Genomic DNA, 23,372 nt, shown 5'->3' on the forward strand with positions numbered 1-23,372 from the left:
TCCACAAATCCAGTCCAAAAGGGGGGGGGGGGGGGGTAACCGCTTCCACCAACGTTAAGTAAACGAAGGAATGAATCAATGACTTTAATAGGAAGAGGATGCTAAAACGCCCTGTGGGTAGGGGAGGGTAAAGGAATTGGGGGAGGCGTCATAAATTAGTTGCAATAAATGCAACGATCTTATGTTCAAGAAGCAAAGTAGTTGTCTACCGAGAAAAAAAAAAGAACAATGGGTATGGATGTTGTAAATATGGCTGCCAGCATATCAGCTACGTATGATATTTCCAGGTATCTAGAAGTATTTCTGTGTTCAAGGTAAACTGCCTTCCGCGGAGATTAGGTACGTGAGCGGTGATTGTCGCCAAAGCACCGAGTAGCGGTACAAAAAAGGCTGACAGGTAGGACACAGAGGGAAAAGCGACGCTCCTCTGCCTCCTCCGGCGTGGAGAGGACAGGACGCGCGAGTGTACGCGACGACGGGCAAACAAGGCTGGCCCCAGCGATGACTGGGACAAGGCCGGCGGCAGGCCGACGCGAATCGCCGGAATCTGGAACGGAAAGCGGAAGACAGGGCGGAGGGAGGAAGAGCAGATGGAAGAGAGGACACGCCAGCGACAGCTAGTACGACACGGGGAGGAGGAGGGCGCAATTTACGCGCCAAAAGAGGGGACTCGGGGCTTCCTGCGCCGGTGTGTAGGGTCAACGGCAGAAGAACACTGCAGGAGACGCGCCCGAGCGCCGCTCCATTTATACGCGGCACCGAAACCTGATACAGGCGAACTCACCATGGGCGAAATTTCGTATACGCCAAAATTTTCGGAAAGAACGAAAGAATGAAATCTTTGACGAACAACAGGTGCTTCTGTTAGGGCACCCGCCCGGTGGAGGGAATCCTCAGTCCGGGTCTCCCTGGTTAATGCTGGTTGTGCGGGCCCTGTTCCCCAAGTATCCTAGGGTCCTAGCTCGTCAATTTTGGGGATAGTGGCGTTTCCTTCGGTTGCACGCGTCTACGTGAGGAGCGCAGTGAATGGGAGAAGGGAATGTGTGCGCCTCCACCTCGTCCGAATGAGAAGCGGCGTCGCGAACTTCCCATTCGGGACGGGTACGGAGAGGTCGAGACCCAGACATTCATAATCTTCGATACGCACCCTGGCAATGCTTCGAGCATTGAGAAAGGATAACCAAGTACAGTAAACACTCGCCGTAACTAAGTCTTCGGTATTGGAAACTGACTCCGTTATGGGTTATGCTTCCATGAAACAGAATGTGACTTGCTCTCAAAGCGGAATTTCGTTATATCGAGTCTTTTATACGGTCTAGACGGGCACCGAAAGGGAGATAACGCTAGTGTATACCTATCTCAATACTTTCTGCCGACAGAACATACCGATAGCGCATCGCAAACCACAACACCGCGCCGACAAGACGCACGAAGGGGCGGGTGGGGATGAAACGCGCGCGCGAACCTTCTTGGGCTGACGGTCGAGGAGATTGAGCGACTGCACGGGGACGTTGTTCGTAAAAACGCGGAACTCTTCACACAGTATGATTCCCGCCGCTACGTGCACGTTGCAAAAGAGCGCGCGAAAAAACCGAAAGAAAGGCTGGCGCGAAACAAGACGAAGATTTACCTCCACCTATACTTCGCTTTTATGCCTTCCCTCCCACCTTCCTGATAGCTTAGTTACAGCATCACGCGCGCACGAAGCCCGTGTAGCGGTATCCGGGAGGAGAGTGACGCAACGCTATTTTTCGCCAATCCGCCGGAGCTGCTGCCGCCGCCGCCACGTATACGACGGGCAACGCGGCGGCGGCAAAGAAGCCCGTCGTGACACCACTTGTACGGAGCTACCGCGGCATGCCTTTAATTATACGTCACCGCGGGAGGTCGGTCAGCTCGCCTTGCTCCGGATATAACGGGACAAGGAAACGAAATTTCGAAAACGCGCACCTACCCGCTCTCGATACATGCCCGCCGAGCAGCAGGCTGACAGCGCGAGTTAGACGTGAAACATTGTGCCGAGACAGCGGAAGCGGCGGCGACGTTGACCTCCCGCCGCTCGCTACGCAGCTTGACGCACAATGTGTTCTGGTCCTCCACGGGGAGCCGTACCGTCGTCGGAAGACTGCAGTGCGGGACACGGTGGCGATCCTTCGCCGTTCAAGGTTACCGCGATGTACCTTCTGGCGATTAAGTTAACTTCGTCGCCAAATGGCACACCGATCGCCGGGCGACATACGGCGGCCCACGCTTTATTAATGCTTACCCACTTATGAGAATCTACCCGGCAAGTATGGCCCGAAGTTCAAACGCATACGCAATGTCATATGCTCCTACTGCACGCCTCTTGCAGGGATGGCTGCCATTACGTTATATTGCGTTCCGTAAAGGGGATTACTCGGGGTTACGTTTAGGCCACTGTGCGTTTTTTTTTTTGCACGCAGGGTTTCTCTCTCTCTCTCTCTCTCTCTCTCTCTCTCTCTCTCTCTCTCTCTCTCTCTCTCTCTCTCTCTCTCTCTCTCTCTCTCTCTCTCTCTCACCTGCAGTCAGACGGCATACATTTCTTTCACTATATACTCAGCGGACGGAGACGCCGAACTCGTATTTCTGGGGCGAATCACGGCCGGGACCGAAAGGAGGGAGTCCGTGATTGAGATCAATCACGACCCAGACGGCGGCGTCCACCCCGGCACGCGTCAACCGGCTACGCCCGTCAGACGTGAGCGGCCCGGGGGGCTCGTCGTGACGCAGCGCTCCGCTTTTGGGCGCGCGAGGACCCATCTCGAGGCCAGAGCATTTTTCTGTGCGAACAAACGCACATGCGCGCACTGGCGCCAGCGGGCACGCGCGCTTTTGTGTTCTGTCCCGAGCCGAAATCGCCGACCAAGACGCCGACGCCGCCGCCCCGGCGCCACAGTTTCGGCGACCCAGCCCCAAAGACGCCCCCCACTTTTTTTTCTTCTTATTTTTAAAAAGAATGATAGCGTTTACGGATGCTGCCCCACACTGAGGCGACAGTAGATAAAAAAAAAAAAAAAAACAGGGAGTACACGCCATAGCCTCCTCTTTACGGGCTGCTTGAGCGCCATTTCGTTTTCGCGTGTAATGCAAACAAACAAAAAAGCGACGGCTACCCCACCACACGCGTTAACTCGATGCAGATGTCGACTCTCACGCCAACGGGAGCTACACCGACGAGTGTGGAGTTTTTTTCCGCGCTCGCGTACCGCACTCCCATTCTCCAAAGCACGCCGCGCATATCCGGCCGGGAGCGTACGTCACGTACCATTTCCCCTCAAGCACGTGCGTGAACGTGTCCGTACATGTGCTTTCACACGTTACGACAGCATTACATCTACAGACACCACCCAGGTAGTATGAAGGCCCTACTGTCTCCCACACCTCCGACGCCTTTCTTCCCCTGGTGTTAGTGACGCTTATTTCTATCAACATTTCGCACAACGGAAGATCTGCCCACAACACCTCAGAGACAATATCAATACAAAATACCAGTTTAGTTCTTGAAACAAAACGGCTCTGCACCGATAATTGATGCAGGATACAGATGCTATCACAGACTTCAAACAAATAATTTAGAAATTAATGGAAACATAGGAAGCAGCGGTAAACGCCAGCCACTTTCTCGTTCAGCTTCTATGCTGCAACGAATACTTGTTCGTACGCTTGGGAGCCGAAGACCACATAGTAGCCGACCGCCTATTCCTTCGTACGCGCATTTCCGCTGACGCGCATAGCGAAACACCCAGCGGTGACCAATCCCCCCCACCCCCCTCCCCATTTCACATTTCTTTCGTTTCCCTCTTTCCAACGCAAACTGGTTAATTGACGAGGCCCACAACTGCTGTCGTCTCCCATGTATCTGGCGCATAACTCGCCGTGTGCGCCGACAGATGGCGCGGCGCCAGACAACGCGCAACAATGGCGCCAGGTAGACGCGGAAGCGCTTACCAGAGAGACGAACCGAGCAGCGTGACTAGAGAGGTGGCGGTGCGTGAATACACGGGCGCGCCGAAGAAGACAAACGATCGAGGTGGCGGTGGTTTGATCAGCGGCGCTGCATGCGCGCCGCTCACAGCCTTTCAATGCACTAATGGGGGAGCGGAGTGACGGGCGCGCTATTAATGATTGATGGAATACCGTTCCCCTCCCACAAGCCCGTACGCACGTTAAACTAAGCGCGTGCATTAAAGAGACCCGTTATAGAACGTTTGTTGCAGCAAAGTCGTTATAAGCGACAAAGTTGCTAAGAGCGGTGATGAATTGCCCTCAAATCACCGCAGCGGGGTCGAGTAAACACTTCGAATAGACATACTCCGTTAAACCACGGTTTAGGGTACCTAAACAGCACGGCGTTCCGTTTTCACGCCACACACAAGTGAGCTGGCTAGAGCGGGGGACACATGTCCGTACGAGCAATCCGGTGTACGACACGGCGTGTCGAAATATCCACCAGGTTGGATTCGCGCGGGAGCGGTCGACGCGGCGGGCCATCCGGCAGCCAAACCGGTTCTCGGGGCGGAGACGCGTGCGGGGACGCGTGCTTTTACGCACATTTGTTCGACCCTCGAGTCAATTGCATTTCAGGGCAGCGATTGTCTAACCGGCGAATTGACGTTATTGTGGTCCTAACGCCCCTTTCGTGCCCCACCCCCCTTGCCTCTCGGTCAAATATCGCCTGCACTCTGCGCACAGTAACGCCAATTTTCATTGATACCTTCACTTCGGGTTAATTAAAAAGAAAAACAAGTCGTGACGTCACCACGATTCTACAACCCCGCCTCCACTGCTAGCACCACGTTTGGTTCGCGAAAAGCAAACAAACTTGGCCCACTCGTCCAGGAGACGGAACGATGTGGTTACGCCCCACCAATGAACGAAGACGGGCGCGATAGCGGTTGAGGAGTGATGAGGCATGCACAACGCTGGGATCAAACAAATAAAACAGCAAAATAAAGGAGAACAAGTGCGTTCGGCCGCACCTGCCTACGTAACAATAACAATTCGACAACAAAAGCTAAGGTTGCGGCGCAGGGTACGAGACGTTTCGTTGTAGTTCAGACGAGAATACGTGTCCACAGATGGCACGCGTTCTTCGCACGCTACGAATCCGTCATCCGTGGCAGCAGAGCCGGAACTGCTAGCGAATGCAAATTGCTAGGCTAAGTATGCGCATGTGCTGCTTAGCTGCGGTTGTGCGGAGTCCCGCCAATGAGAAGCAGAGCTGAATTATGGACGCAATAAAAAAAAAAAAAAAAGGAAAGACAGAAAACCGGGCAGCGCTTTTTTTTCCCTCCACCCCAGCTAAAGAGCGATGACGACAGTGACAAACCCTTTACTACGCACCTACCTAAGGTGCAGTCTTGCTTATAAGATTACGGCGGCCGCTTTTCTGATGGAGGCGAAACGCAAAAACGCCCGTGTGTACGAGATTTCGGCGCACGTTAAAGATCCACAGGTGGTCAAAATTAATCCGGAGCCCTCCACTACGGCGCGCCTCATCGCCTGCGTTGCGTCGGCGCGTTAAAACCCTACAATCAATCAATGCTTATAAGATTAACCGTCACGAAATACAGCCCACTAGCATGAACTCCGGTAAAGACGATTAAAGAAGCGCTATTTGTTTCCCCGCGTACCGCTACGAGCTTGCCGAGTAAGACCATACGCGTATGAACAACCACGGGAGGCCGAATGACGTGGAGGCACCAGGCAGTCGACCACGCTCCAATATTTCAAACCCCTTTTCCAGCGAGAGTCCCATTTATATATCTCTAACGCGTACCAACCAACATCAACACCAATGCGCACAAATTTACCGCGCTGCAACTTCCGCGCATAGTTTCGGTTTAGACTCAAAACACTCCTGATGTCAATGCACTATGTTGCTGGAGCAGTGAACCATAATAGAACTCTTGCTGCAGTTTCGTCCTTAACGCGTTGTTTCACTACGTTCCACTACCATGGATGTCCGCGCTGTTTTAAAATGCGCCCAAAGCGCGAACGAAACATAAAAGAATTCCTCCTTCAGTTTTGTCCTTAACGCGTTGTTTTAAAACGCGCCACTACCCCGGATGCCCGCGCTGTTTTAAAGCGACCAAAAAGCGCGAAGCTCCGCGTGCATTACAATCACGCACGCAAGCGACTCTTCGCTCAAATTCTCAGATGCCGGGGCGTCGTACAGCGAAGCGCGGCGGCGGCCATCGCTCAGCGACGACGACCACGACGACGACGGCGACGGCGGACTGCGCGGGCGGACAGGCCAGTCAGTCAGTCACCCCTGGCGATGCGGCCGGTGGCGCCAGCCAGGAGGGTTCAACGACCCCGGTCCACCTGGTTCCCCACTACGCTCGCCTGGGGCAACAGCCACCGCGCACGCCACGCCTCCCACCGTCATCATACTTTCCGTTCTTTAATTTCCCTCCTCCTCCCCCGTTAACCCTTTGAAGCGGAAGCGGCTTTAAAACACAAAACGTCAAACGCCTTTTTCCTTCTTTTTTTATGTTTTTTCTTCTTGTCTTTCCCGCACAAGTGGGAGGTGAGCTATGGATTGGAAGCATGTGGTCAATAATGGATGGAAACAGACGCGGCGTCGAGCTGAGAGGAAGGGTGCAGCTTCCGGAAACTTCGATCACACAGTGGGAGTGGAAAAAGAGAGGGGGAGGCGGGACAGAAGAAAGGCACGGTGGGAACACAACATGCGGGACGGGTGTTGCACGAAATAATCGAACTCGCTGTGACAACGGCGAGTCGATTATCGACGAAGATCGCAGAGCTCGCACAAGCAAGGCTACACTAATGTGTGATTCCAACGCGGGCCGCTGTTTTTCGACGCGGCGCTTGTTTAGCACGCCCTGTTGCCGAGATCTTCAGAGATTTGAAACGCCAGTGGGGGCTTTTGGTTGCGCAACGGAAAATATGTCCACAGGTACATCTGTGTGTTCTAGCTCTGCGAGAAAAGTACTAGGGTCACTAGAAGACTTTTGGAACATACTAAACTCGGAACCTGGAGGCACGAAACACATGGTCGCTAATTAAAGCTCGCCTTATCGCTGCCAAGACCTTAATTTCGGCGATAAGCACAGCTTGGTCCCGTTTAAGCCGCGCCATGCATCTCGATCGACGCCCTTTCAAGGTCAGGATGCTCCTCGGTCTTCGGCACGGCTTTCATCTCTTTCGGGAGCTACTACACCATCACATGCAACAGTTCTGAGCTGGTTCAGTGAATTTAAGCTTGGACGTATAAATATACCTCCTTGACAGATAAACAGCGCAGTGGTAGACCATTGATGGTACCGACTGCGACGAAAGTTCCTGCTGTGGCGTGGTTCGTAAAACAGGCTTCTCGCTTCGGCCATGATGCCACTGAAGGTTAGCTTTACCAGCGAAATATGGTTAAGTAGCTCGGTATAAGACGGGACAGTAAGAAGAGACCACACATGACTAGCGCTACATTAGCGCTAGTCCTGTGTGGTCTTTTCTTATTGTCCCGTCTTACCACGCTACCTAACCACAGTTCGAACCAACTAGCCTACATTTTTGCGTTGACTAGCTTTACCAATCATTGCAAGAGGCATTGCAACAAGGGGAAACAAATTTGCCGACGCCTCCTTTTTGACAGCGAAGCTGTTTAGCGAATCGTATTTTTTTTTGTCCGCAGTTAAAAATACCAAGAAAATGCCGAGCGCTCGTGTGTGCGTGCCTCGCGGCGACCGCCCAGCGCCCCCTGCGCATGTTTGTCAAGCCAAGCACACCCACTTAGAGAGATTAACCAAGATTGCAAATTAAAAAAAAATCTAGCGTTCACCTAACCGTAGCCACACTTGCTTGGAACGGGAAAGACGCATCACAGTGTACGCCCTCCAAGGTGACGCCATATAGTTACAACTTACAATAAAAAAAATGAAGGAAGCTCACACTTATAGCAACAAGGATGGAGTAAAGGTCGTTGCGGCTGCGAAGAAGAAGCAATTCGGCGGCAATCGTGGACTTAAACCTTCGTGATGGTCGCGGAGGTTGCGCGCTGCTTCCCTAACTCTTACGCGTTAGTGTGAGCTTGCTTCATTTTTTATCCATTCCACAGGGTTGTCCTCAATTCAAGCCTAAGGAGCACCAGCGGTTAAATAGTTTTTTTATTTTTTTTTTTTTCTGGCCTGCCTCCATTGCGTCCAAAGATCAGAAGGTGGTGACTGCACAATGGTACGCGACTGTTTGGCCACGTACGGCAGTGGCCTCGCGCTCTGAATTCGCGTGATCTTAAAAAACAAAGGAGAGTTTGTTCTCTAGTAGTATCAACGAGGGCAATAAAATAAATAGAAAGAACGAGTACATGCAGGACAAAATAACCTCGCCGCTCCACTCTGCCCTCCTTAGTTCCCCGACACTGCGCTATTCGCGCAGCGCAACACTGCAACAGACCCCGCGAGCGTGACTGTCAATTTGCGGGCGAGGACTGCGCGACGAACCGGAACCGAGTATTTGCCTGCGCTCCTTCCGACCCGATTTCGGCCGACGCGTGGAGAATACTGATAACCAGGCTCTCGGAAGCACGCACAGAACAGTAGGAAACCAAAACAAAAACAAACAAAGAAATGCGGGGGGAAGGGGGCAAAGAGGTCACAGTTACCCAGGGGTCACCGCACTGAGTAACCAATACAACATGCTCTAGCTGCTGTAGCTTTAAATATGCGGTGAAAATATGCACTAGTACTTGCAAAAAAAAAAAAAAAAAAGAAAGACCTGCGGCTACAGATTTAAACTGCCAAGGCAACCAAATTTTGCATAATACATCTAAATTTGCTCGGTCCCCAAGAAATAGAAACTCCAGTGCACCCAAAACGCACCCGTTATATCGGCCCGTCGCACACACTATCTCACAGATATCTCCGGAAGCAATTCGAAACCGCGCAGCCAGCTCTATTTCGCAAACACACGCCACAAAGTAGCATCATAGGTATTGGGAGCCGTTACAAACCGGTGTGCGTTATCTGCACGTCGCGCGCTTTCCCGCCATTACTTCCTTCCTCCGTGATATATATAATCGTGCCGCTATCGACCACCTGTTTATCAGCGACCGCCAACATATGTCCCGCAACGCATCGACCACACTCATTAAAGCTAGGGAAATCGTAACTTATAAAATTCATTTTACCCACACCGCTAAAAACTCCAAGAAACACTGTTCCAGCCACCTGCATTTATTGATTGCCTGAGATATCGCCGCCAACTTTTCTGCGTCCCTCAAAATGTTGCACGTCGCTGATTGACAGCCATAATTCCAACAGCCAAATGTTTTATCTCTTTCTCGTTTTTTCTTGTTACACACTTTTACATTGCGCATTTTTTTTTTACCAAATTCGTGTTGTTGTGCGGCTATTACTAACTTTTTACGCGTAAATTTCTTGTACAATTGTAGGCTCCACCAACTTGACTGCATTATTTGGCACTCACCTCCCTCCTCCCCCTCCTTCTTGCTGCAATTCCCCCAGGGTGAAATGCAGGTGCCCACAATTGAAAATAAACCTAAACAAAGGCCACATCCAACCTATTGCCTGCGCTTATTAGAAAAAAAAAAAAAAACAGCCGTAAGAAAATAAAACAGCGCGTTTAAACTAAGACCAAGGAAAGATACGGGAGAGGCATTAAAATGCGCTCGCCAACAGACGACGTGAAATCTACCCCAGACTCACCTTTTTGTTGCGCTCACACGTAAGATAAACTACAGAGGGTCAGTATTTTTTCCAACCGAAGCAGCAAACTCGAAAATCTACTGCGGGTCGTTTTGAGGCGCTGAACAGCCTCTACTGCGCGCATACAAAGCCACAAAGACCCGAACTTCACGCCTCAGAAACAGCGACGGCGGCGAAAGCGAAGCGAGGGCGGGATAGAGTTCTGGTAGTGACACAGCCGCCGCGACAACAGTACGAACACTCAGAAAGTCAGTCCGCTGACCGCAGACAGCAACGAATGTCACATCGGGTTTATTTCGGCATTTCCTGTCGACAACCCCTCCCTCTCTCTCCCCGCAAGTTTCGTGTGTTCCCAGCTGCGGCCCGTTCCCGGCTTTTCTCCCATTACGTGCCAGCCGGACCCACGAAAGAGAGAGTTAAACTACGACAAAAAGACGAAGCGAAAGAGAAATAAAAGAAAGGGACCAAAGCAACAGGAAACACCAGAAACTACAGCGGGCTAGCGATCAAACAGACGGCGGTCGCACCTGAAACCGATAGACGAACATTTCACGGACATCGCGAAAACGAAACACGGCGGTTGCAGGAAAAAAGAAAGATATACCGATTTTTCCCTCCCCGCATTTAGTTGTGGCGCAATTAACGGCTCATCGTCATGACAACGGCCATTAATCGTCTGTGCGCACGCCAGCAGACGATTTCCCGGAGCAGACGCACTGCACCGGTGGCACCTGCTAATTGCTCCCTTGGCGTTGAACCGAACCTTCCTATTGTTGCCATTAAACAATCACGAACTGTTGACGGAAGTGCAAAAGGCCATTACTTTCGATCTATTTGGGCACGTCGCGCCTCCTGCCGGGCAGGTGAAGAGTCGGCGACACGGCAAAGCCGCTCGCGCGGCTCGCGCCAGCCGCTACGACTCGTGGCGCCATCTATGCACTACCAGAAGAAGCTTGCAAAATAAGTAAAGTAAACAAATAAGACGAACATGTATCGCGCACGATAAACGCTTTGCGAATCACGAAAGATTGTTCACGTCACAGAGATTTCTTTTTTTTTTCTTGGGGGGGATTCCACATTCCACTATTTCACACCCCTGACGAAAACGTGCGTCTTCCCCGCAGTACGACTCCCAATGTGGCAAAGCACCCTTTACAGTGCCAGCCAACATGTCGCGCTCGCTACTACGGCTGCACTTAACCTGCATTTGAAGGGACACTGAAGTGATCTGTAAACACTGTTGGATTACTAGCGGAAATTGTAGCCCAAAGTCTCCAGGCCATGTTTCGGCCACCCTCGCTGCGTTTACGCGGCTTTACTCAGTATAAAAATCAATTCGAAATAGCTGTCCTCCATTCTGCATTCACCTTGCCGATTGCCTATGCCGTTTCGCATGACGTCGAAACGAGATGACTTGGCTCGAATGCACTAGAGCACGGCTCGCCTACCCTCCGACAGTATCAGTCGGCCCAGCGCTCAGTTGGCCGGCCGCCGGCGGGTCGTCGCAATGCGTTCGCTCAGTTGAAACAAAGCCACAACATTGAAGGTGAACATTTTGACAGACTTCTGTCTGGTTGGGAAGCTACTGAAGTGAGATTTAATTATGCTCCAACCAATGCATGGACAAAAACCAGACGTTTCGAAGCCCGATCGGCTTCTCCTTAAGGGGTGACTGGGGCCACGCTGCAGCTGCGTCTTGTAGTCTCACTTTTGCTGGCCTCGCACAAAGCCCCTCGCTGCGGCACGTAATCCGTGTGTGTACACCGAAGGGAAAGTGCCAATCGAGCGATAAACGTTCCCAGGGGTGCGTTGTCTATGTATTGGTTGGAGCATAATTAAATCCCAGTTCAGACCCGCCGCGGTGGCTCAGTGGCTAAGGCGTTGCGCTACTGAGCACAAGGTCGCGGGTTCGATTCCCGGCCGCGGCGGCCGCTTTTCTGATGGAGGCGAAAAGCAAAAACGCCCGTGTGTACGAGATTTCGGCGCACGATAAAGATCCCCAGGTGGTCAAAATTAATCCGGAGCCCTCCACTACGGCGCGCCTCATCGCCTGCGTTGCGTCGGCGCGTTAAACCCCACAATCATCAAATCCCAGTTCAAAGCCACAACACCTTTGTGCCTGGAAGAATGTGGCTTTAGTTTGTTAGCTTTAAGTCTAAATAGCTCCACACAGGCAGACATGCGACGCTTCGCAGACTGGAACGCTAGTAGACAAATTTAAGGCCAATTAAAGGCAGGAGAAGAGTCAGCGAAGTTAATATGGGTACTACGGAATTAAAACCAACCGAAACTTTTAAGTCTAAAACCAAGGGGCGGGAAGCACTTTTTGCACTGGGTGAACTAACACAGCGGCCAGCACCACGACCACACATCTACGAATGCTCTTCTTCATAAGGAATGGAGTCGCTAGAGATGAGACATTTGGGGGAATTTGGGGGACGCTGACTGCACGAGCGCTATTAAAGAAACAGTTATCTAAGCTTCTTTGAATGATAACTAAATAAAAATGTGAACTGGCCATATAATATATACTTTATATTTCCATTCCTGACAGTGCTGGCTTATGGCCAAGTGGTCAGGAACTTTAGGTTCGTTGTTTTGCAATTTGCAAGTCCGATTCCCGATAGTGCATGTCTTTTTTTTTTGAAGTTGATTTGTCTGTTTTGGGCAATGTTTTCTGTACTGAATTCACCATTTTTGGGCCGTAACTTTCATTGCTCCACGAGCGAGTTTGCAGAACACGTGCAGACTGACACTGACGTGCTTCGTTGGCGTGGTGGTGCTATAAGCACCGACTGCTTGCGGGCAGAGTCCCAAATCAGCCAATACTTGGTGTGGTGTGAACACGCCTCTTCCGATTTAGGCATGAGCCAGGCAAGCTCTAAGGGTGGGGGAAAAGCGTATCGCACATGAGCGTCTCCAGTGACGCCGAGGGTGTTCATCCACAGCCTACACCAAGGCTAGTGATTGTAGCGATTCCAAGCCGTGCTGGTAGGCCTATCTGATGCATTTTACAGCTGACAACATGGCAGAAGCGCGGTATGCACATTACTGAGATATCAAGAATGATCTGACAATGATAACGACAGATGCCAAGCATGCTGTTTCGCAGAACAGAAACTAGTTTGAATTCTTATCTTGGACATCGCCCAATCCCAGAAGCCCCTCGTATGGATGTCACTGCATTAGTTGGTGCGGCCGCTGCAGACCGTGCCTGGTAGTTTTTCTTCTTTCAGGCTTTATAAAATAAATATTGTCTTATAGACTGTATAAGTGATGAAAAGTGTGTTCATTTGAGCCACTCTGCATAATGCAAGCAAAAAGAGAACCTTGACAAATTTACTTCAGTGTCTCTAAGTGCAGTACACTGTGCACATGACATGCTTTACGGTCAGAAACTCTTAATAAATGAAAATGGCTGCTTGTACATGCAATTTTTTATCGGCGCACCAGCAGTCTTCTCATAAAGGCATTCTTGGTAAACATCGCTGTTGATTTGCAATTGCATCATTTCGCTGTTTTTTGTGAGGTACTTAAGAAGGTAGTAGGGTCTGTCTCTGAAAATACCCATATTCACAGTAACGGAAAGTAGTGTTTAAAACGAACAAACTCCAAACGGGTACAGTTTGAAATTTTCGCACCATCGGCAGTGAGGTCACAGGGTAACCACCCCGGTTAGCTGCAAGCCCCTGTTGTGCAGTGCGACTAAATCTAGTTTGCAGCCGCGCAGTCTTGCTGTTTTGCGTAGTACTGAAAAAAAAGAGGAAGGCCAGAGGAGTGCCGCTGTTGTCTGACCTGCTGGGCGCGTAGCCTCTCCTGGATCTCAGCCTGCGTCCATGCCGTGGAGACGGCCATCTGACTGGGCAGCCGGGATTCCAACTCCTTGAGCCAACGTCTCAAGCAGCGCATCTCCTGGCCCACCTCTGTTCGGAGATGGTGCGTGCAAAAAGAGAGAGAGAGAGAGGGAGAAAGAGGCAAAGCAGGTGTGTGAGGCTTTTGGGCCACCCCAGCACGCTGTCACATGTAATAAGAAGATGATGAGCAGTGATGATAAAATGATGATGATGATAACAAAAAGGAAATGATAATCAGAACAGCATGGGCACGCACCATTGCCAGTCACATGAAGAGGAAGACAAAGACGAATGGCCAGTAAAAACCATTCATGGCAACAGCGACGGCTAGAGTTCCAGTCCTCAAAGCCGCTTTAAAAACAATGCGTGCTAACTAGGAAATACCGCAATGATTCCTCTTTCGATGGAATCATCAAGGATACAAAATACGATGGCCAGTGATTCATACACACTCCTGTACACGCACACACATGCTCTCTGTCTTGTGTGAGATGTGGATTCGGTTCTGCTCTTCATCCTGCTGGATGACACTTATCACTTTGGTTTTGATGTTAGTGAGCAGCAAGTCATGATGATGCCTATCTGAACAACTGTAGAGCCCAGTTGACAGACAAAGTGGTAAGATGTTTTCTGCTCCTGGCAAAAACCTGCCCCAGCAATGTGTCTTATGCATCAACCAATGCATCAACCCATTAACATTGCCAATGCTTTCAGTGAATATTTTTCCTCTTGTTACACGCACGCCCATCAGAATATAAATGTGCGTCATAATATCCAGCGTGCTAGCCAGTCATTCTTTCTTTCACCTGTTACCGCAAACGAAGTTTGTGCCACGCTTTCTTCTCTAAAAAATACAAGTGCTGGCCTGGATAGGGTTTCTATACGTCATTTCAAATTGGTTGCTCATCTCATTTCCGACACGCTCAGTAACATAATCAACCTTATCTTCAAAACCAGCGTTTTTCCTTCCTCCCTAAAAGAAGCAAAGGTCATACCCGTCTATAAAAAAGGCGACCGGCTGTCAATTTCTAATTATCGCCCAATCTCTATTCTTCCCACCATTAGTAAATTAATTGAGCAGTTATTTGCTAAGCGCCTTAACAGCTATTTATGTAAATTCAATCTTCTGAGTGATTGCCAGTTTGGTTTCCGATCGGGGCGTTCTACTAACCTAGCCTTACTTTCCTTAACAGACTATATAAAAAAATCAATCGACACCGAAAATTTTGTGGGTTCAGTTTTTTTAGATTTCAGTAAAGCCTTTGATATGATTAACCACGCTGTTTTGTTTGAGAAATTAGAAGCATATGGGGTAACAGGGCCACCTCTAACATTATTAAAAAGTTATTTGCTCAACAGGCAGTACACAGTATATGTGGCTGACACCTTCTCTGAAACCAAAACATTTAACCAAGGTGTACCCCAGGGTTCCATTTTGGGTCCGCTGCTCATTATTTTGTATATTAATGACCTTCCGAATTTACTTCATTCCTTTCATTGTGTCCTATATGCCGATGATACCACAATATCCTTATGCGATAAATCTATAACTTCTCTCACCTCCAATTTGAATACTGTGCTCAATAAGGTCGTTAACTGGTGTAGTGACAACTACTTAGTTATTAACCCACAAAAAACTAAATTCATGATTTTCAGGACTTCCAAGAGGCAGACCAGCCTTCTCCCCGCCATTATTCTCGGATCTCACACTATTTTTCCGTCCGAACAGTCATCATTTCTCGGCATCGAACTCGGCCCTAGCCTTACGTTTTGTTTTCATTTTGCACTACTTAAGCAGAAAACTGTATTTGGCATCCGGGCATTATTGAAGGCACAGCCGTTTTTTTCTCATCATGCACTGCTATCATTGTATTTCGCTTTTATTCATAGTCATATTAATTATGGCATTGCTTCCTGGGGTAATGCATATTCTTCCCATATCTCTTCCGTTCAACACATCCAGAATCAATCCATTCGCATTATTACATGTAATTCGTATCATTCTTCAGCTCTACCTCTTTTGCGCGAGAACAATATATTACCAGTGAATCAATTATTTAACTATAACTTAGGCATATTTTTTTACAAGTTACATCACTGTTACGTTTCATACGATGCCATAGATCTTGTTCACTTAAGGACAAGAAATTTCACCAGGTTTGCAGCCAATAACACTTTTTATTACCTACTGTGCATACTAATTACGGCAAGAAAACTTCTTGCTTTGCAGCAATTTCATTGTGGAATGGCCTCCCTCTCAACATAAAGTCTTCATCATCCATAACCATCTTTAAAAAACGCCTCAAAGATTTTTTGTTGTCATTAACATAGGAAATCCACCTATATTTCATGGTTGTCTGCAAGTGTATGTTCTTGTATGCCTTTATTTTATAGTGCTGTAGTTCACGTTTGTTTCCTGTTGTTTATTTGTCACTTTGTTTAATTCAGTGTTTGCTGATTCTCAAACTTGTGTCTCTTGATATTTGGATTTCTTTTTCTTGACTAGGTATGGTCAGGTATATTTGTTTTGTTTTGCTGCCTTATATATTTGCGTTGTGCATTTCTCATCGAGGGTCCCGTTACAGTCGTCAGACTCTGGGACCCTCGCCTGTATAATAATTTGCTTGTATGTTTCCGTACAAATAAAATGAATTTGAAAAAAAAAAAAAAACGATGATGTGTTGTTTGCTGCATTATACATTAAAAACTTTCAGTTGGAACAAATCATTTTGGATAAACATTATTTACAGGTGCCTCAATAAAAAATGTGACATACCATCAATGATCATCTTCTGCAAGCGTTGTTATAACAGTTACAATAGCCCACTTATAATAATTCTTGACTGCTTTAAATACATCCTTCAAGACGGCTTCCATACTTCAAAATTCTAAAGGCCAATTAATATTTGCCCAGTTTCTATGCAGCCTATGATAAGCTTAGTCCTTTGATAGAACGGACAAACTGTTCCTAGCAAGGTTCAGGTCAAAACTTGGTAACGAAAAAAACCTGCCTGCAACACTTTGCTGTCAATATGCATGGCACAAGTACAGTGCAAAGCGCACAAAATTCGGTACGATAACTGACGAGCTCTCCTTTTTAATAAACAACGGGGCTCCCAACCTGCACTGCTGTTAGCCATGTCTTCCACTTGCTAGATAATGCGATTTGTATGCCCACTGCACGCGAAAAGTGCAGGTTCAGACGTATACAAAACACAAACACAAAACGTATACAGATGTATACAAAATACAAGTTTGGTTTATTAGGGAGACTGCTTTGTCCCGATAACAACGATACCAATTTTATGTTCAAAGTTTGAGATAAAATTGGTATTGCATACCAATTTTATCGCAAACTTCAAACAAATAATCGTGATATTGAAGAAAACATGTGAAGCAGTGGCGACTTCGTAGACACTTTCCGGCAACTTTTCTATGACGCCACCGAATCTTCTTGGATCGATTGCCGGCCCCCGACATAAACCATCACTAAGCCACATGACTGGACGATCGTAGTGGGGCCTTTAGTTCTGTTTGATTGCAAAAATTGAATGCTAACATGCAGTTGACGCATTGCAAATTGTGTTTCTAGTGCTGACCCATATGACGTCCCTTCTGCCCATAACACATCACTGTAGCCCGAAATTTGGAAGTTTTTCAATATTTCTTGTGTTTTTTCAGTTACGAAACATTTTTCTTGGCTGGAATACAGCCTGTATTCACTGACAGGGCGCACATGCAGGCAACCATGTGAGTGCGCCATCACTGGTTAAGGTGGGGGTTGCGGGACTAATCCGTGCTAAGCACGTGACGTGTGTTCGACGTTCCAAACTCTACCCCACCAAACACAAAGTAATGCCTCGAGACCAATGTGAGTGCGATTAATAACATCTCTGTTGGCACCATCGTTGAGAGTTGGGTCGAAACAGAGCAGCGACACCTGCCGGTGTCTTTTTTTTTCTTCGGTGTGTGGGTACAGCGGCATTAGCCGCGCCATGTTCGTGGTGCATCGGCCACGTCCGTGGCCATTTCCAGTGTTGCAAAGCGAAGAAATTGACAGCTAAACTGTTCAGTGAATACCAGTGAGGTACTGAAGTTCTTTCAAATTAAACAAAGTTGTATTTTGTCTTCATAACACCTTTAACAAGCCAAACGACAGAATCATAAAGAAAAATACAGAAGGCTGTCCTCATTACCACAAGCAACAAAAGAATTTGTGCTATGCATGCTCCATTCACCTCCAGTGACAATGAGTGATTGTGGCTTATGCCGTGCAGAAAATGTATTGAATATGCAAAATATAGGTACGTTCTTTGTGTCAAGAAATGTGCCTTATTCCTTTAGTAGTTTTGGTACAGCCTTTCCGGTACAAAATGTGCAGGCAATATGCGGAAATACTTAAAGGGGGGTCCAGGTTATATGCAGCCCGAAAATACGGTGTTCAATACCGGTACGGTAAATCAATGTTCAGTTGTCTGGGACGCATGCTGTTCACTCGCCCAGCACTGCTGGAGAGCGCGTTCCAACATTGGTGACCAGGAATAGTGCTGCAGTCACTGGAGTGTTGCATTAATGATATGGTGACTTCAACGCCCACGACAGACACCCCTCTGACTGTCTCCTCAGTCGATGGTAAGCTGCCCCCCTTTTGGACTGCGGGCCCTACACTCTGATTCATACAAGTTGAATCACAGTTCAGTTATGCCCACCGAACCACAGCATTTGCAGCAATTGCTGCACAGCACTGAACTCGCCGACCGTACTCCTAGTCTGCTTTTGCGGCACATGCAACAGTTGCTCGGCGAGACAACAACCTCTCGTGATTTAGCATTGCTTCAAGAACTTTTCTGCAAAAGCTACCTTCAAGCGTCCCCATGCTCGTCACGGCATCAGAGCAGAAACATCTACCCGCAGTTGCCGAGCTTGCAGACTGGTTCGTAGCGCTCACCCCACCAACATCCCTGGCTGCCGTGCAAGCACAAAAGCCTCGAGACGAACTTCAAGAAATGCGTGACGCGATCGTTTTGACTCGCCAAGACGTATCAGCTTTGTGCGCAAGCAGAAGGGTGGAAAAATCAACAGAGCTAAATAAGCCACTATCACAACCTCAGCGTCGGAATACATGCTGGTATCATAGTCATTTCGGAAAGGCTGCACAGAGGTGTCTTCCACCTTGAGTGCTATCGGGAAACAGCCACGGAAAGCACTGAGGGTAACCAGTGCTTCTACGTTGCCTTCAAGACAGCCCTCCGTTTTCCTTTATTATTAACTGCAATAACGAGTTCCTTTCTTAGTCGACACAGGTGCTGAGGTTGGTGTGATATTGACGTTACAAGCCAAAAGAAACCGCGCCCAGACTTGTACGTTGCAGCGACATAAAATCTTTGTAATATGAGGCTTCACTGAGCTGGGCGACGAGATGGGTCCTTGAGAGTGGCAAGCCAGCATAACCAGTGATGGCCAGCGACCTCGCAGAAAGGTCACCGTCATTTGTGCAACTTTGCAACTGCACAAATTAAGGCAAAGCACTCTCTTTCAGTACACCCTTTTTCAGTAGTTGAGTGCTGGGTATTGAAACAAAACAAAAACCGGAACCGAAAAAAAAAAAAGTATGCTTCTGGTCAGAACGAAAACATAACTGAGACGTTATTTATTATTCCGTTCAGGAGCTAGACCGAAAAAATTTCGTTTCGACTTTCAGTTTAAGTGGAAAGTTCAGGTATTTTAGCATTCATTCCAACTCCTCCTATGCAACGAGGTGGGAGATTGCCGCCGGTTCGCTGGCATATCAAATCGCCTTCTGCTTCGCTGGCGCCATCTTTCTTTCAGCACGCTTTCTGCGTGCTTCCCTACTCTCTCTGTCTGTTACCATGTTCTAAAATTGTCTAAATCACTATACGTCTGTCTCGATGGTAAACGCATAGCTCTCCCCGTGATCGTCGCCCGCAGTTGGCTGCAAAGGCTGTGTTTACTGATAGCTTAATTTAATGAAATATTAATTTTTTTGACTTAATCATTCGCTCATGTATTTACCTTTTACTTGTGCACTCAAGTATTTATTGATATAACCTACATTCTCCTGAGGCATTGTTGTAAGGGGGTGCTGTAGATGAACAAACAAAAAAATTCAGAAACACAACCTAATAATCAAGAAGAAAAAGAAAATGTGATGTTTGGCGGCATTACAGCAGCATAGTACACAGATTGCAGTGAACGCAGCAGGTTACAGCGGCCCGCTTAATAAAGCAGCTACAAGTTACGCTGCGCTTCTACTCTACTCAAGTGCTGCCAGAGCACAGTGGAAACACAATTCTCAATTTTTCTTGCGGGCTACCCCGAGCCGCTGTGTACCATTACGAACCTTTATTTTTTTCGTTGCAAAGCTGAACCGGAATGTAACTTTCATTTGTAGAAAGAAACAGAAACCGGAATGAAAAACATTTCGTTCCGACTCCCTGGTTGAGTAAAGTTGCTTTCCGCACTGGAAAGCATGTGGCTTGTATATGCAGCTACTCAGTTAGCACTATCTCGCTTCTGAATCAGTACTGCCTCTAAGTCTCTTGCAGCTAGCGTCAGTACGAATCTCAATTACTTCTCCTGGTCAAAGTGTCTGTGAAGAGTGGCGGTTCACCTGTCAAATGCCATGCATTTTCTGCCTCGGATGCCAACAAAGTCGAGGACGACGAGGTGCCAGGTGGTCGAGTGCAAGCGGTTGGTGGGAAAAAACGGGATGGAGGCAGCGGGAACCAGGCATTCCCAGTCGGCGCTAGGAATTTTGTTTGCTTTTCCTGAGAACAATTCTCAACCGCATTTGGAGTGCGTTACGCTAGTTTTGTAGTCCGTGACACCATTGTACACTTCCTAAAACCCTTCCACGCATCACACGCCGGTGAGGGTGGCAAAGGTCCACTTCTCATCACATTGTCCCAAAGGGTATGTTGTCAGTATCTTCGATACTTCGAAGGCCCACTGTTGTTTGTGCGTTCATGTAAATGTGACGCCTTCTTCCTTCTACCACAGTTACACAAGCAAAGTTTTGAATAAAACGCCTGAAGAAGGCACTCAAACTCAGAAACATCCTGACGGCCCTCTTGACGGAAGGCATCAAAAAGGTGCCGACTGCCAGTGTTCTCTTGGGGTCAGCGCATACACCATCATCACCGACAGTGACCTAGAAATTTTACCTCGTCCCAACTAAACCGGCATCTTTTCAAGATGACCATTAGGCAAGCATTAATTTGGAGCTTGGAGTATGGTTCTTAGTCAGCGTTACGTGCTTGTTGAAAGTGGCAGCAAAAATGACATCATCAAGATAAACAAGACAAGTCTGCCAATTCAAGCCTGCTAAACTGGTGTCCATGAAGCGCTGAAACATTGCCGGCGCCGTACCTAGTCCAAACAACATCACTTTCAATTCATGTGCGCCACTTCGGGAAATAATGCAGTCTTCTCTTTGTCCCGCTCGTCAACCTCAACTTGCCAAGCAGAGAAAATAACGAACATGGCGAGTTGATCAATGGTATCAACAATGTGTGGAAGGGGATAAACATCCCTTTTGGTTACCTCGCTAACTGCCAGTAATCCACACAAAGCCGCATTATTCCATCTTTCTTTTTCACAAGCACAACCAGCATGGCACAGAGACTTTTTGACTGTTCAGTGACATCCTCTTTAGCATGTCGTGAACATGGTGTCCTGGATAACTCCCCTTCCTTCCAGAGGAATGCGATAGGGGGGTTGATGGGCGGGATGTGTTGTTTCGTCAGTAATCTGATCTTAGCAACCAATAGCAGTCCTACCAATACTGGTGAGTGTATTGTTGTTTCAAAACTTTATGTCGAGCCTGGTGATGTGAGTGAGGTCCCTCATTTCAGGAGACCCCGAGACGACCGTGCTGTCGCAGCCCTGGTAACCAGGAGTTGCTGGGCATCCCAGCTGGCGCTGGTCGTCAGGTTCTCCAACAGCTCAGGGTGGGGAAGAGAAGTGGGTAAAGGTAGGAGGGCCAGGTTCGCTGCTAGGGTGCACCATGCAATTGGCTCCCCAGTGCGCCCCCCAATAGTGCATACATCAAGAATACCCCATTGCATCGTCACTTTTTACCAGTGATGGGATAGCATTCCACTCAAAACTCAGTAAGGCTTGTTGTTGGGCTAGTTGGTATCGGTAGTTGTACATGGTTGGAAAAGCGCTCTACGTTTGTCCCTTGTGTTACAAAAAAGCACTTTTCCAACCATGTACAACCACTCAAAACAGAAGAGTCTGCTCCTGTGTCAACTATTGCCTTCACGTCATGACCATTGATAACATTGTCAAGGTGATTCAATACGATGCTGCAACAGTGACCGCTTGTGGATGGCAAAGCTCACTCCACATTTACTGCTTCCATCATGAATCTATCGTTGGTTGCTGCCAAATTGTGGACAAGCTCACTAGCCATGTCCCTTTTCACACCTGTCACGAGTACATGCAACTTTTTCTCTTCGGTTGCTTCTGGGTAGGACGTGCACTCGGTCACAGCACATCTTCAAGGAAGCTGGCCGCAGTTTTGTTACAGTCCTGGTTTTATTGCAGGGATAAGTGTGAGCTTTTCATCCACCAGGATAACCAAAAACTTTTGTTCTTTTTTAATGGAAACAAGTCACCATTCACTTTTATGTCAGGGTCTGGTTGGATATGTCTCTTGGAGAATACAATGTAGGTAGTTTTTCTCCTGATTTAGTTTAAAACCCTTTTGTCTGTCAAGGCAGTAGGTTTGTTAAAAATGGACAGGACACTTCGACAACGACTTCGTACACAGAGTAACAAACTGATGGAGGCAGGGCTTTCCCTAGTGAGTTCATCTTTAATACAAACAACGTGCAGCTTACAACTCTGCCTTGAGGCACTCTATTTTCTTGTACATGACCTCTGGAAAGTGGTGCCCTAATTCTCACATGAAAAGTTCTCTTGGAAATGTAGCTGCCCAGTGTGTTGCCCAATGTTCCAAAAGATATTAGGTTGTGAAGGATGCATACCACTAAGCAGCGTCAAACCTTTTTAAAGTCAATTAATACCGTTACGCAATACTGTTTGTGAATGAAGGCATCCATTATGTTGGATTTGAGGGGAAAAAGTATCTTTTTGCAATCGGTCCGCCCTGAAGCCTGTCTGGCAGCTGTCCAGAAGACTATTGAACTCTAAAGAATATAAAAGTCTCCTACAGGCAGCTTTTCAGTGCAACAGGATGATAACTTGCTGGGTAGGAAGCAGCCTTCCCCTCCTTACAAAGAGCTGCTATTATAGCCTCCCTCCAAAACCTTCAAAGGCACCCCAAGAACCATATTAACAGTGGAGCTGTTTAATACCCCTGCTATAGTGCCATCAAAATGTCATTCGAACTGAACGTCATTTGACTCAAATGAGGGGCTTCGAATGCCATTCAGAACCCGCCGTGCTCCACTACAATTTCGATGGCATTTGAAAGCTTTAAGGGGTCGTGAAGAGATTTTCAAAAAAACTGTGTTGTGTGTGTGCGCTTATAACCGTGGAACCTTGATAAACAAACAATGCATACCCGTTTCGTCATCCGATATCGGCAAATAGGTAAATAAATGCAGTTACGATTTCACCGTGGCTTTCCTCCTCAACTCGTGAAGTGACGTTTCAGTAAGTCAGTAAGAAGCCAATCACAGTGCTCCCTCGTCTGCACAATATGTCGGCATAGAGAGGGCTTGAAATTGGGTCAGATAAAGCCACAACATCGGCGCCATGATGAAACTCGCCCTGCAACTGAACGGGAGACGTCTGATCTCTGATACGACTGATCAACGTGGTC

General features: G+C 48.0%; 1 protein-coding gene across 2 annotated transcripts in view; it reads right to left on the reverse strand.

Moving 5' to 3' along the window:
• The window catches only part of Klar (klarsicht), a 277,161-nt gene that overhangs the window by 168,324 nt on the left and 85,465 nt on the right, over window positions 1–23,372 (reverse strand). For both annotated transcript variants that reach the window (XM_077681680.1, XM_077681679.1), the window contains exon 7: window positions 13,500–13,627. In XM_077681680.1, coding sequence (XP_077537806.1) covers window positions 13,500–13,627 — 128 coding nt within the window. The remainder of the gene's footprint in view (window positions 1–13,499; window positions 13,628–23,372) is intronic.

The sequence above is a fragment of the Haemaphysalis longicornis genome, unplaced genomic scaffold (genome assembly GCF_048455015.1).
Source record: "Haemaphysalis longicornis isolate Haplotype H1 unplaced genomic scaffold, Haemaphysalis longicornis Haplotype H1 scaffold_8, whole genome shotgun sequence".
NCBI lineage: Eukaryota > Metazoa > Arthropoda > Arachnida > Ixodida > Ixodidae > Haemaphysalis > Haemaphysalis longicornis.